Source organism: Pezoporus wallicus, unplaced genomic scaffold (genome assembly GCF_028554395.1).
Source record: "Pezoporus wallicus isolate ANWC-B61680 ecotype Strahan unplaced genomic scaffold, APGP_CSIRO_Pwel_v1 contig_9497, whole genome shotgun sequence".
NCBI lineage: Eukaryota > Metazoa > Chordata > Aves > Psittaciformes > Psittacidae > Pezoporus > Pezoporus wallicus.
The window spans coordinates 13,418-33,208 of record NW_026637878.1 but is presented as its reverse complement, the minus strand read 5'-3'; the positions used below and the strand labels follow the sequence as shown (position 1 = coordinate 33,208).

Genomic DNA, 19,791 nt, shown 5'->3' with positions numbered 1-19,791 from the left:
CGTGGCGCCGAACCAATGAGCTCCTTCCCCGCCGCGAAGGGGCGGGCGGTGGTGTGAGGGGCGGTTGCGCGCGGAGTGCCGGTACGTGGCGGGCGGGCGGGGTTGTGGTGCGCGCCCATTCTGTGGCGGCAGCGGCGGCGGTGGCGGTGTTGGCGGCAGCGTTCATGTCCTAACGGCGGCCGAAGCGGGGCCCCTCCATGCGGGGGCCGCGGTGCCGCAGCGCTCTGGCCGCCTTCACGGTGCTGGTGCTGTTGGGGGTAGCGGCGGGCGGCCCGGAGGCGGTGCCGCCGCCGCCGCCGCCGAGCGATGTCGCGGCTGTGGAGGCCGCTTTCGGGTTAGGGGCGGCCGCCGCTCCCGCCGCTTTGCCGGCCGGTTCCGCTGACGTGACGGTGGAGGATGATGAGGCCGGCGTGGCCACCGCGGCGCCCGGCGAGCAGGAGGCTGAGGAGAGCGGAGAGGCCCGGACCGGCGGCAGGTGGGTATCGGTGACTGGGATGAGGGTCGGTGCCCGGGGCTGCGGAGCCGGCCTCCGTTGTCCGGAGCGGGGAGTCAGTGTGTAGAGCGGCTGCACATGGGGTTAGCGCCCGGTTTGGGGGTGCTTGGAGCGGCCGGTACCCATGCGACAGTGTCCGGGGTCAGTGTCTGAGGGAGCTGGGCGGACTGTCAGCATCTATGAGGCTGGGGGGGGGTGTATGTGGAAAAGGGGCTGCACGGTCGTGTGCAGGGAAGGGTCGTGCAGGAGTGAGCGCGGAGGGGAAGCAGAGCAGTGGGAGAGTTGGGGTATAGGTTGTTCGTAATGGGAGTAGCGCGTTGGGAAGGGGGTGCGTGGAGAAACGAGGGTGCTGCGAGCTGGCTGAGCGGTGGGGACACGCGGGGAAGTGTCTGAAGGTGGAAGGAGAGGTGCAGGGCAAGGGGTGGAAGAGATGAGTCCCGTGATGGGGCTGGGAGTAGCGCTGCAGGGATGGGCAGCATGGACAGGGGGGCAAGGAGGAGGATGTAGCAGTAAGGAGAGGGTACTGCAGGACCTTACTCAAGGTACTAGTTCCTTTCAGTGGTTGTTAGTAAGTAGAAAAGGTGCCTTAATTCTTAGACAGATAAGATGCTGGATGTTATGCTAAGTGTCGTCCGGCCAGTCTGCTTACCCTGGTAATAGTCTACTTAACCGGGTAATGCTAAGTCCCTTCCTCAGCTTGTTACCTGGTGGCAGTGCTGTAAAGCACTGCATCTGTAGTCTAAACTCTTTCCAACACTTGCAACTCTCAGTTGTTCAGAACATCGTATCCCTTCGTGTCATCTTTTCTTCTTCTTGTAAAGAAAATGCAGTTCTCCTGTTTGCTTAGTGGTTAAACACAGACATTGGTGTGTGGTTGAAGGGAAGCCAAGCATGCAAGACAAATTGCTGAACAAGTTTCAGACTATAACAAGGGGAAATAAAATACTTAATAAACACATGTGGCAAGAAGCTCTGGCACAAGGAAGATTTTAATGAATGACTCAAGTGCAGAAATGTTACTGAGCTGTTCCCAGGCTGTTTCTGAATTGGCTGAGAAAGATGAGGTGATAAACCACAGTCAGAGTTTAAAGGAAGAAGAGCATGACTAAATGCCTACTATATTTGAGAAGCTATTCCGAAGATGAAAAGCCCATTCAGTTAGAAACTGGCTGATAACTTGGCATCCTGTTTTCTTTGAGGAAGATCTGTTAGCCTTTTAGCATCAGGATCATTCCTTTGTGTATCAGGTCATCAAATTCCTACCTGGTTTATTACAATTCTACTGTATTCAATTTTTAATGAGACCTTCATTTGTTTAGCCTTGGAAATGTTTAAAGATGAATTTTCTCTTTGACCACTAGAGCTAAGTAAAACACACTAAAGATGTTCAATGTGGTAATTTAAGCCTGAGATTGAATGTGGCTGTTATCTAATTGATTAGTGCAGAGAAATAGATTTGCTGTCATCAAATAGAAATAGGATGGCTGCCTGGCCATAGTATTAGCCTGCTCTTTTTTATTATTTCAGTTGTGAGATCTCTACTCACCTCAGGTAATTGTTCTTCAGCAATAAAATATCCATGTAATAGAACAGGTCAGTATAATCTGGAAAACCCCAACAAAACCAAAGCCCTGACTATTTTTGCTGTAGGCAAATGAATGTCATCATCTTGGGGCTGAGGATTTCTTTAGTTTCCTAGAAGAAAATATGAGGGTTAGTGAACTGTTGTGCTGTTTATGTACAAACATGCAGGTGTTGAAACTGGAATAGCTGTTTAGAGCTCAAGTCTGACAAACAGCCCTATTTGTGGTGTCCCAAATTGCTGTTGAGAATATTAGGGTTATTTTGCTGCTGTTTTAGGGTTTTATTAAACTGAAACAGTAATAGTGGTAAATGTTGTACCAAAAGGACGATGAGTTCTGCTTTTTCTAACAAAACCAACTGATTTGAATAAACACACATTTTTTTTGTGCAGTGAAAGGCTGTAAATAAGCTAAATAAGTGCTCCTCCTCTATCCTGTTTACATCTTCGCTTGCAGTCTTAACCCTGTGCTTCTGTTGCTAGGTAAATCAGATACCTTCACTTCGGTAAAGTAGAACAGAGCCTGAGGCCATCCGATCTCCAAAAGTGGGCTGTGTTCATGGTGGGATATAAGCAGTGATTTTAAGGCCCAGGACTGGCCTTTTGTCAATGCATGTGAAAGTTTGTAGTAGATGTTTTTCATAGTTTCAAGGGGGAACCTTAAAACTGCACATTTAATAACAAGCTCAAGTCTGTGAGCAAGAGAGGGTAGGAAATGGTAAGAAAATACTTCATAGAGGCTGTTTGTGGATGGTTAGGGTGAGGGAAGTATGTGTTTTCATATTGACAAAGGGCAAATAAAATCTGACTGTATAGGATCAAGTTGGTCTCTGCCAGCTGCTGTGATTACTGATACCTTCATATTTCCTATATTCTATTGGCCCTTTGCTTTAGCCCTTCTGCTGGCCATCTGTAAGGGCCCAGAAGGGATTTTCTTCTCCAAGACTTATCAATAGTATGCTCTGGAGCAGCAGCTTGAGGCAAGGTGAAATGTGCCTTCATCATTTTACTGGTGTTCATTTTTCTGGTGTCTGGTTGAGGGATCCTGGGATTTAAGTAACTGCCTAGTTTGGAGTGCTTCCTTTTTGTGTCTTTTTATTTTGTTGTGCTGTTATGGTCCAGGCTTGTGGAGACTATTGCAGTTCAGGGTTTTGTTGATGGGGTTTCTTTGTCTTCCCTAGTGTCTGTGTGATGTGATTCACTCCCCAGCGCAGTTTGTGATGTACTTTTAACAAATATCTTGCAATTTCAGGAATTTGATGCAGCTTGTTTCTATCTTCCTGCATTCCTTGGCATTATAGTTGTGACTTTTGACCTTTTTACCTTTGATGTTAAAATGGGTAATGCTTTGTGTGGGATGATATCTGAAATTGAGGTTTAATTTGGCATTGTTCTTAGAATACTTCTATATTGTTGGAAGCTGGCTTCTTTGATCAAGGTAGTCATGAAGCTTTATTCCAGTCAGGAGGTGGTGTTCATAAAGCAGTGATGTGGTATAGCTTTGCAGAGAATAACAGTGTTAACAGGCTTAACCAAACTAATGCAGGAATTCCTTTTCCTTGCAACTTGTTGATCAGGTGTCATAAAGTTGCATCCAGAATATTGCCAGTTCAGTTCAGTGGGAGGGAATTGCAGGTATAATCTGCAACTCTGGCCAGCAAAGGCTTGCAAAGAGATGGCTTGAACGGGTGGCTCTTTGTTCTACTGGTGCTGTAAGAAATAGGGATAATATGCTACAGTAAACTTACAGTAGCACTGTGGGGTGGCAAAAAGCAAGTTGCCTGCCTGTTCTTAAGCTCTGAAATAGTTTCTTGAAGTAGTTGCCTAAACTGCTTTTATCAGGATGTGTTAATTTAGTGCTTGATTAGGCTACTTGAAAGATGGGAAGTCTCTTGTCACCACTTCATAGTGTCAGTATGCAAAGCTGCAAGCAGGGGAATCTCACAGGAAAAGGGGAGAAAGTTGGAAAAGGGAAAAATTCATAGTGAGAAAGTGTAACATTAGCATGGTTCTAGGGCACATGTAGACAAATTGCAGATCTTACAGCCATTAGAGTTCAAGTGACAGGATTTTGACCCACTAGAATTAAACAGAGATTAGGAGAACAGATATTAAGACTTCATAGAAAAATAGAGTAAGTAACAAATCCTTACTCCTTATTACAAGAGTAAGGATTTTTAGCAGATCTTTTCTAATGTACGTGACTGTTTTTGAAGCTTAAGATGAAGATGGGACCAGAAGTATGACTATTTAGTTCAAAATGTACCACTCGTTAAAAAAGCAGAGAGAAATGAGTGTTTTTTCTTGCACCTAGTTCCAGTTCTAAAGGAACATGCAAGATCTATGTATAGCCAAGCTGCTCCTGTCTGTCTCATCACAGTGTTTGCTCAGTTAGGTGGTGTTTATGAAATAAAGTCCATTATAGAGCTAGTGGCCAAGGGGGCTAATAGGGTACCACTGCACTCAAAAGTCAGGATTTTTAGGCTATGTGGAAGCAGAGGGTTAAACCAGTTTCTCAAAGTGTTTACTGCTGGTACAAAGGTCCTCTCTAAAGGATGATTCCCCCCTTTCCTAATCAGCTAAACTTAAAAATAAGTGCAGTTACACTACAATTTGGGTGACGAGAGGTCACGATGCAAGTACCTGCCATCTTTGGTGACAGTGGTGAGGGTTAATAATGAGAGAACTCTTTGAGAAGGCTGAGGTTTGCATGTGGTTGGAGAGGATAATACGGAAAGGTAAGATACAAAGGCATAAAACGTTTGTTACTTGAGGGAGAAGTCAAGTGGGAAGAAATATAGGAATGTTTCTTATATAAGAATATAAGGAAGAAATATATAATATAAGGAAAAAATAGGAAGAGATGGGAAGGAAACATTTCACATGATTTTAGGATTTTTACTGCCAAAATTCCCTCTGTTCTAGCAACACTTCTACCCTTTTTATAACCTAGTTGTCAGCTGGATCGACATTTAAATAGACCCACTTGGAATAATATTTTTATGCAATGCTAAAAGGCTTCAGAGAAATTGTTTTACCACAAAGCAAACAGATTCTGTTAAATGTGTGTCCAAGGCCTTCAGTGTGCAAGCACTTGTTTACAGTGCTTGAGAACAGTCTCCTGCAATCGGGTTTATTATTAACCTGGTCCTGGTTTCTGTACAGTTGGAGTAATTGTATGTACTCAGCTTATAAAACCTGATGTATTCTACTGTTCAAATATTTGCACAATTGGTATTTTTTTAACTGTTAAGCTAAGGTTTTGGAGAAATGTGATGCTTGGCCACCTTCAGAAGTGGAGCCTCTATGTTACTTTTGGTACAGGTTAAAGATTAAATTAATTTAATTTAAAGATTTAATTTCCTATTTGTTAGCAGTACAGTGCTACAGTAGAGTATAAGGCTCTATAAAATATGTGGGTTACTTTTACATGTAAAACTGCCATGTTTTACTTGACCTTTGTTATAGGTGATGTCTTAAGCCCCTATCTTTGAACATGTTTTTAAGATCATCATTTTAGTTTTTCCCACCTTACAGAGAAAGGATAGCCCCCCATCATTTCTTCTTTAAACTTCATCTTCTACACTGGTAACTTTGGACAAATGAACATATTTGACTTCAGTTCCACACAATAATTTAGTGTTCCTTATTGTTTAAAGTAGTGATTCATACATGTCTCTGTGTGCATTACTTCCCCCCACCCAAAACCAGTTAATCTCCCCATCAAGTTTATTGGCACAGTTCCTTATTCTCATTGAAATCAGTGTCTAGAAAGGTCCTTCTGGGTCACTAGATCCAGCCCCCCTTGATGCAACCCGTCTGTAAAAGTGATCAAGCTCTTCTTCCGCAGCCTTTGAAGATTGGGAGCCTGCTGCAAGCCAAAACTGCCAACATATCCCAGCTTTTCCAGGTCGGAATAAAACAATCTTCAGGAAAAATAAAAGGCCCTTCAAAAATGCCTTGTCAGTGTTTTGTCTCTGATGTGTTGTTTATTTTGTTTTAATTTAATGGCTGGATTGTAGCCCAACCAGAACTACTTATTCTGACTGTATGGCTGTGTAAGAAGCAAGATATACTAGAGCTGATGAGCTTCATGCACTGTAGAAATGAAACAGCTAGCCTGCCATTGACATGTATCCCCAGACATACAGGCTACCTAAAGGCTGAGCTGCATAAGGCAGTTTTCTTGCTTTCTTGTCTGCAGATGTTGGAGGTTGTTTCAAGTGCCCTGTGTATGCCTTAGGCAAGACTTGTTTTATTCTAAGACTTGTTAAATCTTCAGGATTTTCACGTTTCATCCAGAAGTGTTGGAAACTCAATTGCAAGTTAGTATTTCTTACATACTGATTTGCTGGGTTTCATATTTTCAGGTTTAGGTTGTTTTGAAACGATGTAATAAAGATCAGCATAGAAGATATTGGAAGAAATAGGATTTACACAGCTCATATAAATATCTCAAAAGATGATGATCTCATTCGGTGCAACACCTGCATTTTGGGAGCAAAAAGTCAACTATTTTCCCCTGAAGCAGAACTCTGAAAGCATCATGCATCATGTGAATTAGCTTGTGACATCCAGCCGGAGACTTCAACTTTTCTACTCTTGCTTGTTGGTCTAGGTAGAGCTACCAGTGAAACTGCTGTTTTGCAGAATACATAGACTTAACTTTAAAGTTGGAGTTGCACTCTCTTAAATATAGAAGGCAGCTAACAGAGAAACCCCATGGCTGTGGTTTTGACTGTGAATGCTTCTAACTTGCAGATCCCTAGTAATTATCAGCACTTTGGATGGACGAATTGCTGCCCTGGACCCAGAAAACAGTGGGAGAAAACAGTGGGATCTGGATGTGGGATCAGGTTCTCTTGTATCATCCAGTCTCAGTAAACCAGAGGTAAGGCTTAATCTCTCTTCTGACTAAATCTTTGCAAAGAGAACTTTCTGTGAACAAATGAAAGCAACTGCCTCCATATGTGATAGGTGTTCACTAATGCAGCAGACTTAGTTTGGGTCAAGTTTGGTAGCTGTTCCCAAAATTTGTTTTATGAGTGCTTACATCATGTTGCCATTTCAAACATGAGTGTGTCAGCATTTTAGTCTTGTGACTGATGGTATGTGATAACTACCAAACTAGATGATGTAACTGAGTTTGGGAATTGTATATATTTCCTGATTAAAAATAAGTTACTTGCAATTTGAAGCAAATGAAAGGATCATCTACTTTGTATTGCTAGAGTATGCTTTGGCAAGTACTGGCTTCTTTTGTTTTCCCTCAAGAAAAGTCCTTGTGACTTCATAAATAAACAAAGGATTGTTTTGTCTGTTTGGTTGGGGTTTTTTGTATATATACTAGATAAGCAGCCTATGAAATAGAATGAGTTAGCAATGAAATGGAGCGCTGAAGGTCATCCTGAAGGACAGAGTGGTAAAGGGTTACATCACTTCTTGCTGATGAGCTGTAAGAAGGAAATTTAGAGGTAAAAGTTTCTTGTTCGGTGCTATTTCCACCATTAGTTTGATGAAACTTAGAGTAGAAATTGGAAGGAAGTCTTTTTCCCTCTTTTTTTTCCTGTTCTGAAGAAGTGAGTTCCATGAGTCATTCCCTCCTAGAGTTAAGAAGAATAAATATACCAACCAAGAGGTAGTTTGTGGCGATGACAAAGTGCGTGGTCCACTGTCATGGGTGGTTGGGTTTGATGACCAGTCCTATATCATGCTTTTTGCATGGTGAGCATTGGAAAACGAAGGTTGAAATCAGGGGTATTCAGACTGTGTGAGCTTCTTGCTTGTGGTTCATTGTTGCTGTCTGTTTACAGACCTCTGTTTTGGTATCAAGTAGTTTAAGGAACGACGGTTCTGTTGCTGTGGTAGTGTATGTATGAGAGCTAATAATAAGTATCTCAGATTGCAACAGTAATGTGAATACTAACTCTTGTTTCTCTGAGACAGAATTTTAGTTACAGATGTAACTCTGTCGAACTGGTGCTATTGTCTTTTTGTGTTTAAGGAAAACTACTTTAGGAAAGAATTTTCTTCCCCAAAATATGTTGCAGAGCAGAACTGAAAACAAACCAAAAACTGTAAAGAGAACTGTAAAAAGCTCTGTAAAGAGGAAGATGTCAGCTATAAACTGGAGTCCTTCAGAGCTGTTTCAATACAGATACTTAAATCTTTGGTCCGTTATCTGATGTTGCAAAGAGTTTCTGATGACCACTGTGAAAGCAGAACCACACATTTGAAATATGTGCAAATTTAAACTTAATTTTTCACTACAAATTAAGACATAAGTGCAGATTTATGAAGATTTTGAGAATCCAGGCACTGGCTTCTAACTGGTGTGTTGAATTTTGATCATTTCCAGTGTGGTATAACTGTAGAAACAACAGGTCTGTCCTTAGACAACTATTGTCATCTGTCTATGCAATATTTAATTCCCTTTTGATGGGTACAAGTTGGTTGGTTGTGGGAGTCATAAAGCTACAGTTTAAAAGAGTGCTTGTTATGCATATAGGACGTTTTCAGATGGGCTTTCAAACTGTTTCATTTATACAGCCATGGCCAAACGCACTGATGGGTTTTGGCAGTTAAGTTGCAGAGCCCATGAGAGAACTAATTTTGGAAGTAAAACTTCATTCTGGCCTGTTAGAAGCCGTTGAGCGTTATGAATATGGGCCTTTTTAGACTTATTGTCATGTAAACAAATGCTGTTAAGATAAGGCAGGATTTAACAAGAAGCAAGTGATGAACACTCCAAATAAGCTTCACTTAAACATTTAAATATTTAATTTAAACATTTAAGTTTAATCTGCTGTCAATATCAGCTGAAAGCTTCCATGCAGTGAATCTAGAGTAATGTCACTCATTAAAATTGGCCTCGTGAAAATTGTTGGGACAGTTCTGGTTTGGGTCAAAATAGTAGATGAATTAAAGCCTCAGAGTCTGTCATCTCCCTGCTCAGCATATTTTCTCTCCGATTTAGGCATGTGGCATGTTAATTTTTACCCTCTCAAACTAAGTTGAGGCTTTTTCTTCCTCTTCCAACATTTTTGAGGTAAAAAAAGTCCGTGTGCTTGCAACCACAATATTATTTTCATCATAAACCAGTATCATTATGTAAGCTGTCAGCCTTATATTTTCTTACAAGAAACAGCAGATGAAAAACTCTTTTTGCTTTACACTTGCAGTGTTAAAGATTTGTGCTCTTTCAGAGTGAGGGAAGCACATGCGGCTGTGTCTGAATTGTTTTGATGTGGGTTTTTTTACCTGCCCTGGGTGAGAGTGCAGTGAACTGTAGTTCCAGGTCCTAGTGCAAAAGCAGTAATTGAATGTCTTTTAAGAAAAGACGTGAGATCTTCAGACTTCCAGTGTTGAATAGACCTGTAGTTATTTCCTTTACCTAACTGTAAAATGTCAACTTGGTTGTCTGGAGCTCATGTGTTAATTAGGAAAGTGAGGTAGTAAAATTTCAACTGTTCCAGCAGCTCTGTCAAACACTTCAGATTCTGAAACTGCTGCTTAAGACACTGACAAGTGAGATATTCATTATTTGTCATGTGAGCAGATCAATTAGAAAGGAAAAGCTGCTGAATTGTGTGTCTGGGTTACGAAAACGGTAAAATTCAATCCTTAACTCTAAGCTCCAACATAAATAATCATGATCAGGGCAGCAGTGCTGAAAAGTTATGACTCTGCATTTCAGTCTTGTGCGTAAGAGTTTATAAACTGTTTCCCTATCCACTGGGTCCTTCTCTGTAACAGCTGCATGTTTACAACTCCGAGATTTCTTGTTACTTGCGCTCAAAGATTGCCAATTGAAGTTCAGGGTAAAGTCATTGAATCTCAACTTTTAGAAAAGGGAGCTTACTTTTAATGAAACCACTTTAATTTACTCTTTAAATTTAGCTTTGTAATGAATACATTGTACTTAGACAGACAAGAATACTTCTGGGAGAATGAGCCTGTTAAATAATGATGCTTAATCATAGTGAAAAGGGAGAACTGCCTCTCAAGTAGTGGAAATAGTTCATAGCACATCATTATGAGACTGTTGTTTACTAATGAGTGTGATGCATTCTCTTACCTGCATAGCTTTACACTGAGTTACTTAATAGGCTTCTGTCTTTTATGAGGATCTATTATAGAAGAGAAGTGAAAGTGTGAACTTGCCTGTGTATTAAAATGACTAGCCACTAGTGGCTAGCGTGACTGATGGGACAGGGAGAGGCTGGAGAAGAGATGGAGACAGGAGAAAAGCCTACTGTGGGCTGGATAAATGGTGGAGGGAACTCCTGTGAAAAAACTGGTAGCTGATCTCTAAGAGAAGAGTGAGGAGGGTACTTGGTGGTGATGGTGTGAGAGTAACAGCTTAACAATACATTCACAGCTCACACATTCCCTCTGCACTGTCAGGAACCCTGCAGGGAGTTCAGCCCGGAGGTGCTGCTCCAATTGTGTCAGTTTCAGTGCTCTGGGCAGAGGATACGCTGGGTTGTACTTGGTAAAAGTAACTACACTGACTCGTGATTTGGCTGTTACAGACTAATCCCTAAGTAAGCATCTTACTTCCTTGAGTGAGAGTTTGGGGATCATGGGGCAAAAGGAGCTTCAGTCCACAAGGCTGACATTTAGAGCAGTTGTAGTGAAGATACCACTGTATCCTGGAAAAATGAAATAATTGGCTTATGTCATGTCACAAATCCTGTCAACATCCTTATCCCTCTAAAAGCTCTCAGTAGCTTCAAATTGCACTCATATGTATTAAATTCTGTCCATTTTTCATTGCGATGGCCACATAAAATCAACTTTTCTGCAAACTTCAGTATCTGTATAATCTTTTTTGGACATAGTTGGCATGTTTTTGTGGACTAGCCCAGTATTACATGTTTTCCTCCAGAGAAATGTGGAGATGCAAAGGAGTTTTATACTGAAGTCTGCTGAAACTAATTGCATTGTAGGCAAAGTGAACTCACAGATATCTTTAGCAGATTATTCCTTTTCTTGCCCTTTGCAGAGGCGCGTGCTTTGAGCAGTGAGTTGGGAAAGGATTTTAAAATCTCCAAAGCTCAACTAGTGACAAGATTTAATGTACAGTGTGAATACATCTCTTATTTTTTTACATTTTTTCCCCCTCTTTTTGCTTACCCTTTATCAGCATCATAAACATTTTCAATTTTTCAATTGAAAAGAAATACTAAATTCTGCTGTGAAGTATCCAAACACCTGGGAATCTATGTAAGGTATTCACTACCCACACTTCCCTGCACCTTGGATAGGACAAGCTCTGTCCTCAGTCAAGCCAGAGAAGATCCAAAAGCTGTCCTGGATTGCTTTGGAAGCATGGGAAAAACAATCAGCAGCTCTCATCCTTTGGCCTCTTACATTCTGGTGTAGGAGGAATTGCAAAACCCACACTGAAGTGGGTCAGGCCAAGAAAAGAGGTTGAAACACCCTCTGAGGGGCTCCAGTTGTGATTTCTGGATTCTTTTATGTGCCCTCTCATAGTTAGGGGAGGGTAAATAATTTCACAGTCTCTTTGAAAAAGGGATCTTGTGACATCAGTTTTAGGAGTCTCACCCACCACTTTAGGGCACCTCTGCAGCAGCGTTTTATGAACCTCAATAAAAATGAGGGTTTTGTTTGGTCCATGCCTTTCTACTTCAGTTAGTTTTCAGTTAAGTCACTGCCTGTAAATATCATCCAACAGAAAGCTGAGATATGTTTGTTTTCAGCATGGGTGGGGAGTACTTAAGCCTGTCAGTCAGACTTGTTTGAGTATTTTCACTTAAAAGGTTATTGTAACAGCTGTTGAATGCAGTGCTGAATATTATTGATTTCTATTAAATCTCTATAAATCTCTTCTGACTCTGCCAACAGTCACAGGACAAAGAGGAGATTCATTGCAAATTATATAAACATCCTGAGAAAATAGAAATTGGACCTCAGAGCAGCCTTCCAATAGCTGAAGGGGGCCTACAAGGATGCCAGAGAGGGACTCTTCAACAGGGACTATAACAATAGGACAAGGGGTAATGGGTTTAAACTGAAACAGGGGAAATTCAGGTTAGATATAAGGAAGAAGTTCTTTACTGTGAGGGTGATGAGGCACTGGAACAGGTTGCCCAAAGAAGTGATAAATGCTCCATCCCTGGCAGTGTTCAAGGCCAGATTGGACAGAGCCTTGGGCAGCATGGTCTAGTGTGAGGCATCCCTGACCATGGCAGGGGGGTTGGAACTGGGTGATCTTGAGGTCCTTTCCAACCCTAACCATTCCATTATAAGATGGCTTTCTGTCTGGATCCTGCTTAAAAATGAATGGCTCTGTCTGGCTCACAAGCGTTCATCTTAACTTTTAATGTATTTGTGCATTTTAAAACATCTGACACAGGACACATCAGCAATGGAAGCAATCTTTCCTGCATCTTCAGTGGCTTGGAAGGGTCTTTGTGCACTGTACAGGCTGCTTGCAGGAAGAAGTCGTGTGCAGTGGGGTCAGACTTCTATATAAACAGAATAACAGATCAGTTCTCTTTAAGCATCAGAGTGTGCACAAAACTTTCTAAAGCAGAGTTTTACTTAACAGAGTGAAGAATGAAACTTTTAACATTGTCTACTAAAACTAAAATTGTTTTCCAGCTTTCTTGGTTGTGATCAGATGTAAAACCCCAAGTTGCCACTCTGTTCAAGCAGGCAGATTGTAAATCAATGGACTTCAGGTGACTAATATAGTGAAAATCTATTTCCTTGCAGGTAAGGTGTTATAATTTTAGTTGTCTGGAAGAGTTCCCTGTGTCCTGTAGCTGATCCTTGTTTTTGTGTCCTAAGCATCACCAGATGCTCTGATAGCTGGAGGTATCATTCCCATGGAGAAAAACTGGGGCATTATCCAGTTCTCTATCGTACAGGTTTTCTATGATAGATACGGAATTAAACTGTACTAAATGAAACACAAGATGTGGGGATTGATAACAGTTTTGTTGAAGGTGGGAGGTGATCAGTTTAAATCTGGGAATACCCTGTACTAAAAGATCCAGTGACAGGTTATCAGCTGCCATCTCAATTCCTCTGCAGGGCAAGGAAATGTGATCCTGTGCTGCCTGCGGGTAGAGAGAGATTAGTGTCTTAAATGGTCCTGGAAAAGCTCATAATGAATAAGAAGTGAGCGTCCAGAATTGTACTTCAAAGGAAGATAAATTCTAATTACAATGGCCTTATTAGGGCTATCAAGGAGAGTGGAGCCTGTGTTTTGCAAGCAGAGAATGGATGTGACTGCTCTTTAACTACATAGATGTATTATGATCCCTGATGGCACAAGCAGTTCTTTTCATTTCTGTTGCTGGAAACACACATGGAGTTCATGGCCATGGGGAGCTGGCAGGCTTGGGAAACCTGCTAGAGAGACCTGTGGATTTCTGAGTACAGATCTTTGCTGCTTTCTTGGTGAAACTAAAAAGTGTCATTTGTAATTCCCCTGAAATAAAACGTCTGATGTTTAGTGGACAAAAAGTCATCAGCAAAAGACTGAGAGTTTTAAAATACTGGGATTGCTGGAAGCTGTGCTTTTCTAGGAAACACAACCCAACTTTTCAGTGTGAAGTGGTAACCCTGTGGAGAAGGGGAATTGCCGATGGGCATCTGAGCTGAGTTAGTGGTTAGTATGATGTAGCATCATCTTTTTTTGAGGTGACAAGGAAGGCAAAGTGGTCTTATGTATTTATCAGAATTGCATGTCTTCAGAGCCAGTCAAATTTGTTCAATGTTTTGTTCAATTAAAAACCCAAAAGACTTCCTGCAACTGCAGCTTGGTGGTTTTCTTGCTGACTCTTGATGCACTTAGAACTGGTGAGAAAGTGCTGGTGTGTCCTCTTGCTCCTACTGCAAGGATGTTTGGGAGGATTACAACTTGCAGTAAGAGATGTGTAGGAAGCAACAGAACAAGATCTTTTGGCTTGTGTGATATTGGAGCTCTCAACCCCGGTCCTCACAAGTGATGCTCTGCCTTCAGCACAGCCAGGCAAGTTTCTCAGAGTCACTCTGGGCTAATGGTTATGAACAACTTCCATCTGTCACACTCACAGACATGGTCAAATGCTGCAAATCTTGGAAAGGATGTTTACCACCAGCTCAGTCTCTGTCATTTGGTTATTTTTATAGTAGAATCATAGGATCACTTAGGTTAGAAAAGACCTTTAAGGTCATGAAGTCCAACTGCTAACACAGCATTGCCAAGTCTACCGCTAAGCCATGTCACTGAGCCTTGTCCGCACATCTCTTGAAACACCCCAAGGGATGGTGACTCCACTGCTTCCCTGGACAGCCTGTTCCAATGCCTGACCACCCTCTCAATGAAGAATTTGTTCCTCATCTCTAGTCTAAACCTCCCCTAGTGCAGCTTGAGGCTGTTTCCTCTTGTCCTATCATTTTTTACTTGGGAAAAGAGACCAACCCTCACCTCACTGCAGCCTCCTTTCAGGCAGTTGTAGGGAGAGATAAGGTCCCCCCTGACCCTCCTTTTCTCCAGGCTAAACAACTCCAGTTCCTTCAGCTGATCCTCATCAGACCTGTGCTCTAGACCCTTCACCTCATGGGTCAATATAAAGCTCATGGGTGAAGATAAGGACAGGGATGGAGCTTGTAATTTAATTACGTACAGTACCCTGTGTGTTTTTGTATTGGGTGTTAAGCAGTTCTAGTGTTTACAGATACTAAAATGGATCAGCTCAAGTAATGGCTAGACAAATACCTGTTTCAGCACAGGCAATGGATACCTTGGATATTTGGAGCTCAGCTGCCCAATACACAACAAAGTGATTACTCTGCCCTAAAGCCTTTTTGAACTTCTAGTCTATATCTTTGTAAAAGAAAATGCCTGTTTCAAGCACTAAGCATTTTGGCCAGTTCAGCAAATCATTCCTCTCTCAGCAGCACAGCCGCTGACATCTCATTTCCGACTCCTTCTGGACTTTGTCCTCCATATGCAGGTAACTATTAATCTTTCTGTCAGAGTCACTGCGTGTTTCCTGCACTCTACTTTCTTTGCATCCTTGAAAGAGGAGACTGTGCACTTGCCGTGTTCCATTCCCCTCCTGTATCAGACTCTCTTTTCCTATAAGAGTTTCCCTGTGACTTAATTTTTCAAGAGACATGGACTCTGTATCCATATCTAAAAACCCTCCCTGTCCAGGCAGGGCATGGGAAGGAACACACAAAGTCCAATAGAGATCAGCTTAAATCCTGGACCCCCAAGGTGACGTGGGCTTCTACTAGTGCGTGTTCTTGTCTCTGAAGAGAAGCATCTGTCTGAGAAACATCCTGGCTAGTGCTATAATAGTCCAGGTAATCTGCAAGAGAGCTTTGATGGGGTTGTCTGGAGGCAATGCTGGTAAAAAGCGTTGTTTTAAAACATCCTAATACTGGAACAGTACTGGGGTGGGTTGACCATGACTAGATGCCAAGTGCCCACCAGGCTGCTCTGTTGTGTTGCACAGGGGAGAGAAAATACAGCAAAAGGCTCATGGATTGAGATAAGGACAGAGAGAGATCACTTGCTAGCTACCATCACGAGCAAAATAGACTCAGGGAAATTTGTTTAATTTATTCCAATCAAATCAGAATAGGATAATGAAGAGTAAACCCAGATCTTTAAACCCCTTCCCCTCTTAGCTCCTTCCTCCTGGGCTCAGCTTCACTCCCAAATTCTTCACCTCTTCCCACCCCGTGGTGCAGAGTGATGGGGAATGGGGGTTGTCTCTGTTACTTCTTCCTCCTCAGGGGAGGACTCCTCACACTCCTCCCCTGCTCCAGCGTGGGGTCTCTCCCACAGGACACAGTGGCATCTCCAACATGGGTCCTTCCCGTGGACTGCAGCTCTTCACAAACTGCTCCGGTGTGTGTCCCTTCTACCATACAAGTACCAATTTTGACATGGTGACCAACAAGCTGCTGTATAGGGCCTGTTTCTATAGAGGCAAGGTTTAATTTTCCTTGCTTATCTCCCTTGTGCTGTTAGTTTTAAGGGGTTGGTGATGGGCTCAGCAGCAGCAGTTTGTCTCAGAAAGGACCACTCTTAAGTTCCAGAAGACTGTTGCAGTTTTCTCTTGTTAATAAAACTTGCCACATTGGGGGGGGGGGGGGGGGATGGAATAATGTCAAAATAAAGTCTTTCTTAAAGCACCGTGCAGGGTTGTTTTTTTTATTATTATTAAGAACAGTTTTTAAAAGTCTGTTACCATGGCAGCAGAGCAGGCTGGCATCTCTGTAGTCAAAACCCCAAGTCTTGTTTGACTATGATTAAAGTAACGGTGGTGTTTTAGTTTGCTAATCTTCAGAAGAAGGGTCTGTGATTGCACAGCAAACAGTACTGGGGACCTAATCTCATTTGAAGCTGGGGTAGTCTGGTTAACATGTTGTGGTTCCTCCAATTCCCTGCTTGGCTCTTCAAGGGAGAGCAGAGGACAGAGTTGGACTAATGGCAAACTCAAGCTGAACAAGATACGGTGCCCCTGACACTGGAGAGTATAATTCTGAAGCTGCTGTGCTGCTGTTATCTGTTGCTCTTTACACTGTTTATGTAGTTTTATCAGGACCCTGGTAGCTTACACCTGATCGGATCTTAAGATCTGAAGTTAAAGAATCATGACAGAGAGGCCAACTGTAGTAATTTATTACAGTTGTTGGAAGGACTTTGCAGGTGTTGCTTTGAGGGGAGAGAAAAAAGGGGTTTTCAAACAAGTTTTCTAGTACTCATCCAGGCACAGGAGTACAGCATGCCTTCATGTGCTCATCATACACACAAAACAGGGTCATGAATGCTGAGTTTAAGCCTTAGAAATGAAATAGAAATGAAATAGAAACTACCAGCTTGTGGAGTATGGGGGATGGTGAAAGGAGAAGGAAGACTGTAACAGAGAGAAACTTCTGTCATAAGGACCTTAACATGGGCAGGAGCAGGGCACCAGGTTTGGTCTCTTGATGGCTCCCCTGAACTGTGTTACAGGGTGAGCTGTACAGCATGTGGTAAAATCATCTCGAGGTGTGAGAAACATGTATGCTCACTGTTGCTATGCAGAGTTTGTATGCCCTTTCAGTGTGTCACACCCCAGCTCACATGAAACCTACTTCTTGGCTTCTCTGATGTGCCGCTCTGGCACAGGCTGGCTTTTACTTCAGAGGAGGAAGGCTACCTAATCCTGCCTCTATAATCTGCTCCATAAAACACTGATTTATCAGATGTCCAAGTGCAGCCTTTCTCACGGTTCTGGTCTTAAAGGTGGTCTGGGCACATTCTCTGGTTAACAGAAACAGGAGGAAGCAGGGAACAGGTATGCCCATTGTAAACAAGTGTAGTGCGGAGATCAGAAGTGATGGCATTCACAAGAAGGAAAGTTTTACAACACAAAACAACCACCTGCCTGTTGGTATTTCCTGTTTCAGCTTCCTTGTTGCCCTTTAACATGTTTCAGGAGGTTATTTTACTGATATAAGTCATGGACTCCCCTTTGCAGTCTATTTTCTTCTTCCTTGGCTGGTTAAACAGCACTGGATGCTCTGAAGAACACTTTGCTTTTTTACAGTGCTTTAGGCAGTGGAATATCTTAACAGCCTTTGTTTTCCAAAAGATTGTACTAGTGCCTGAGTCTTTGTTCTCTTCTTAAGGATATGGCGATGTTGTGGGCCTTGCAGAAAGTTTGGAGACAAGTATCTCCTTAGACATGAGTTGTCCCCTTCGTGTCCCCAGTGTTCTCCTGTAATTAGGGCTTACCTGTTAGTCATAACACACTGTCATCCTTGTAGTACCCTGTACTTCAGGATTTCTGCAGGTAGCTGAAGGGAAAATAGATAAATCAACATCCTGAAATCCAAGCTGAAAAGGAGAAATAACCTCTTAGATTGGAAGTCATAAACCAGTGCATCTGTGCAGATACCTCCCTATATGCATACAAAAAGCAGACAATAAATCAGTTCCAGACCATCCTGAACTAGGGACATCTCAAGACCCTGCCCACTGGGTATATATCTATGTATCTATCTAACCTGAAAAGTCTGTAAGCATTTATAGTAGGGTTACCTGTATCACTGTATGCCTATGCTTTTTGTTTTTAACTGTGGAACATACAATGATTGCTTTCTCTTTCCCAGATTTGTTTGTTCCCAGACTCTTATTTCTACCCTTTAGAATGAAGCTGCCATATGTGGCTTTTAATATGTTGCTTGGGTTTAAAAGACAGTTCTGACTGAAAAGAAGTAGCTTGCTTAAGAACATGTCTGATGTTGGCTTTGATCCTGTTCATTACAGTGATCCTATTGTGGAGATAATCATAGAAGAAGAACATTGGTACCCTTATGATTTATGATCTTACAGGTCAGTATAATTGGTAACTGGGGATGAAAGTCTCAGTTTACTGTTTGAAAACCACAGGCTGAAATGTTAGAAAAACATAAAGACATAACACTTCCTATTGTAAGGAAAATGTTTCACCTGTGCTTAGTTATTTCCTTGGAGTTATTGGAAAGTTCAGCCCACTGAGGATGCTAATATTGACTGGTCTGGCACCAGGCTTGTGTCAGATGTGTCTGCCTGCGAGCAGGCTTGATTTTTGATTCATATGATAAAGAGCGTTAGGCATGGGAAATGAATATCACACTTACTGTTAAACAGCTCAGGGAGGGTCTAATACTTCAGCTTGTTTTGATCTCTGTTTACACACTATTTCCTTTCTTTATTCCTTTTTTCCCCACCGCTTTAACCCAGCAGCTTTCTTCCTGCACCCATCAACCTGCTGTGGAACCTCATCATATACAGTGCCCTCCTTTCCAGTAAAGTCTAGACAGCAAATTCCCTGGTAGCATATGCCATTTCGGATCGTTATGCCTCTTTGCCTTTTTTTTTTTTTTTTTTTTTTTTTTTTTTTTTTTTTTTTTTTTTTTTTTTTTTTTTTTTTTTTTTTTTTTTTTTTTTGTGAAGGCTTTTTAGTAACTGCATTACCTCACCCGTCGGCCTGGAGATTGAGCAGCCAGCGCTGCTGATAGGGCTGCGGCACCCCGCGCCGAGCCAATGGAGAACTTCAGCTTCAAACTCTTCACCAGCAAAAGAGCAGCGTCTCATTTAGGGCTCGAGAGTTAATGTGGGGTTGGGTTTGTGTGGTTGGTTGTTTTTTTTTTTTTTTTCAAGTGTTACTTCTGAAAGACAAGCCACTTAACAATTATGTGCCATATTGCTGACCAGTGAAGCTGAACAAATAGCTATTTACATTGACAGATCAGAGGAATGTGTAAGTGCATCGTGGTAACCTACATTTTCTGTGCCAAGAGATTTGCAGCTGACTGCCTGGGTGACTCACTCCTTGGATTAGGAGATGAGGTAATGCTTTTGAGATACAGGGTGATGTCATTCCTTTACCTGAGCTGCATGCCGATGCTAGTTCTTAGTACTTTCAAGGAAAGTCCCTTTGCTGATTCTGGTGTACTAGAGAATGAGCTGCATAACTCAGACAGGGGTTGTTATTATTAATGCCTTTCTCAAACCTCTGGCAAAAACTGCTCTTTAAAACATGTGGCTACAAATGCTTTTTGTTATGTGGGCACCTGCAACTATGCACATTTGCATACCTACCCCATGCTTCAGATGAAGCTCTTAGTAAAAAAGACGTTTGTGGTAATCAGGTGCAGTCCCTTGTCAGCACCGTGTCACTTAATCCCATTCATAGATAGATTCATCTGAAAA

At 42.2% G+C, this 19,791-nt stretch overlaps 1 protein-coding gene across 1 annotated transcript in view; it reads left to right on the top strand.

Moving 5' to 3' along the window:
- The first annotated feature begins 56 nt into the window (after nt 1-56).
- LOC130598556 (eukaryotic translation initiation factor 2-alpha kinase 3-like) overlaps nt 57-19,791 on the top strand; it is a 33,060-nt gene continuing 13,325 nt past the window's right edge. The window contains exons 1-2 of the mRNA XM_057408072.1: nt 57-475; nt 6,837-6,966. Of these exons, the coding sequence (XP_057264055.1) occupies nt 198-475; nt 6,837-6,966 (408 nt within the window). The 5' untranslated portion in view covers nt 57-197. The remainder of the gene's footprint in view (nt 476-6,836; nt 6,967-19,791) is intronic.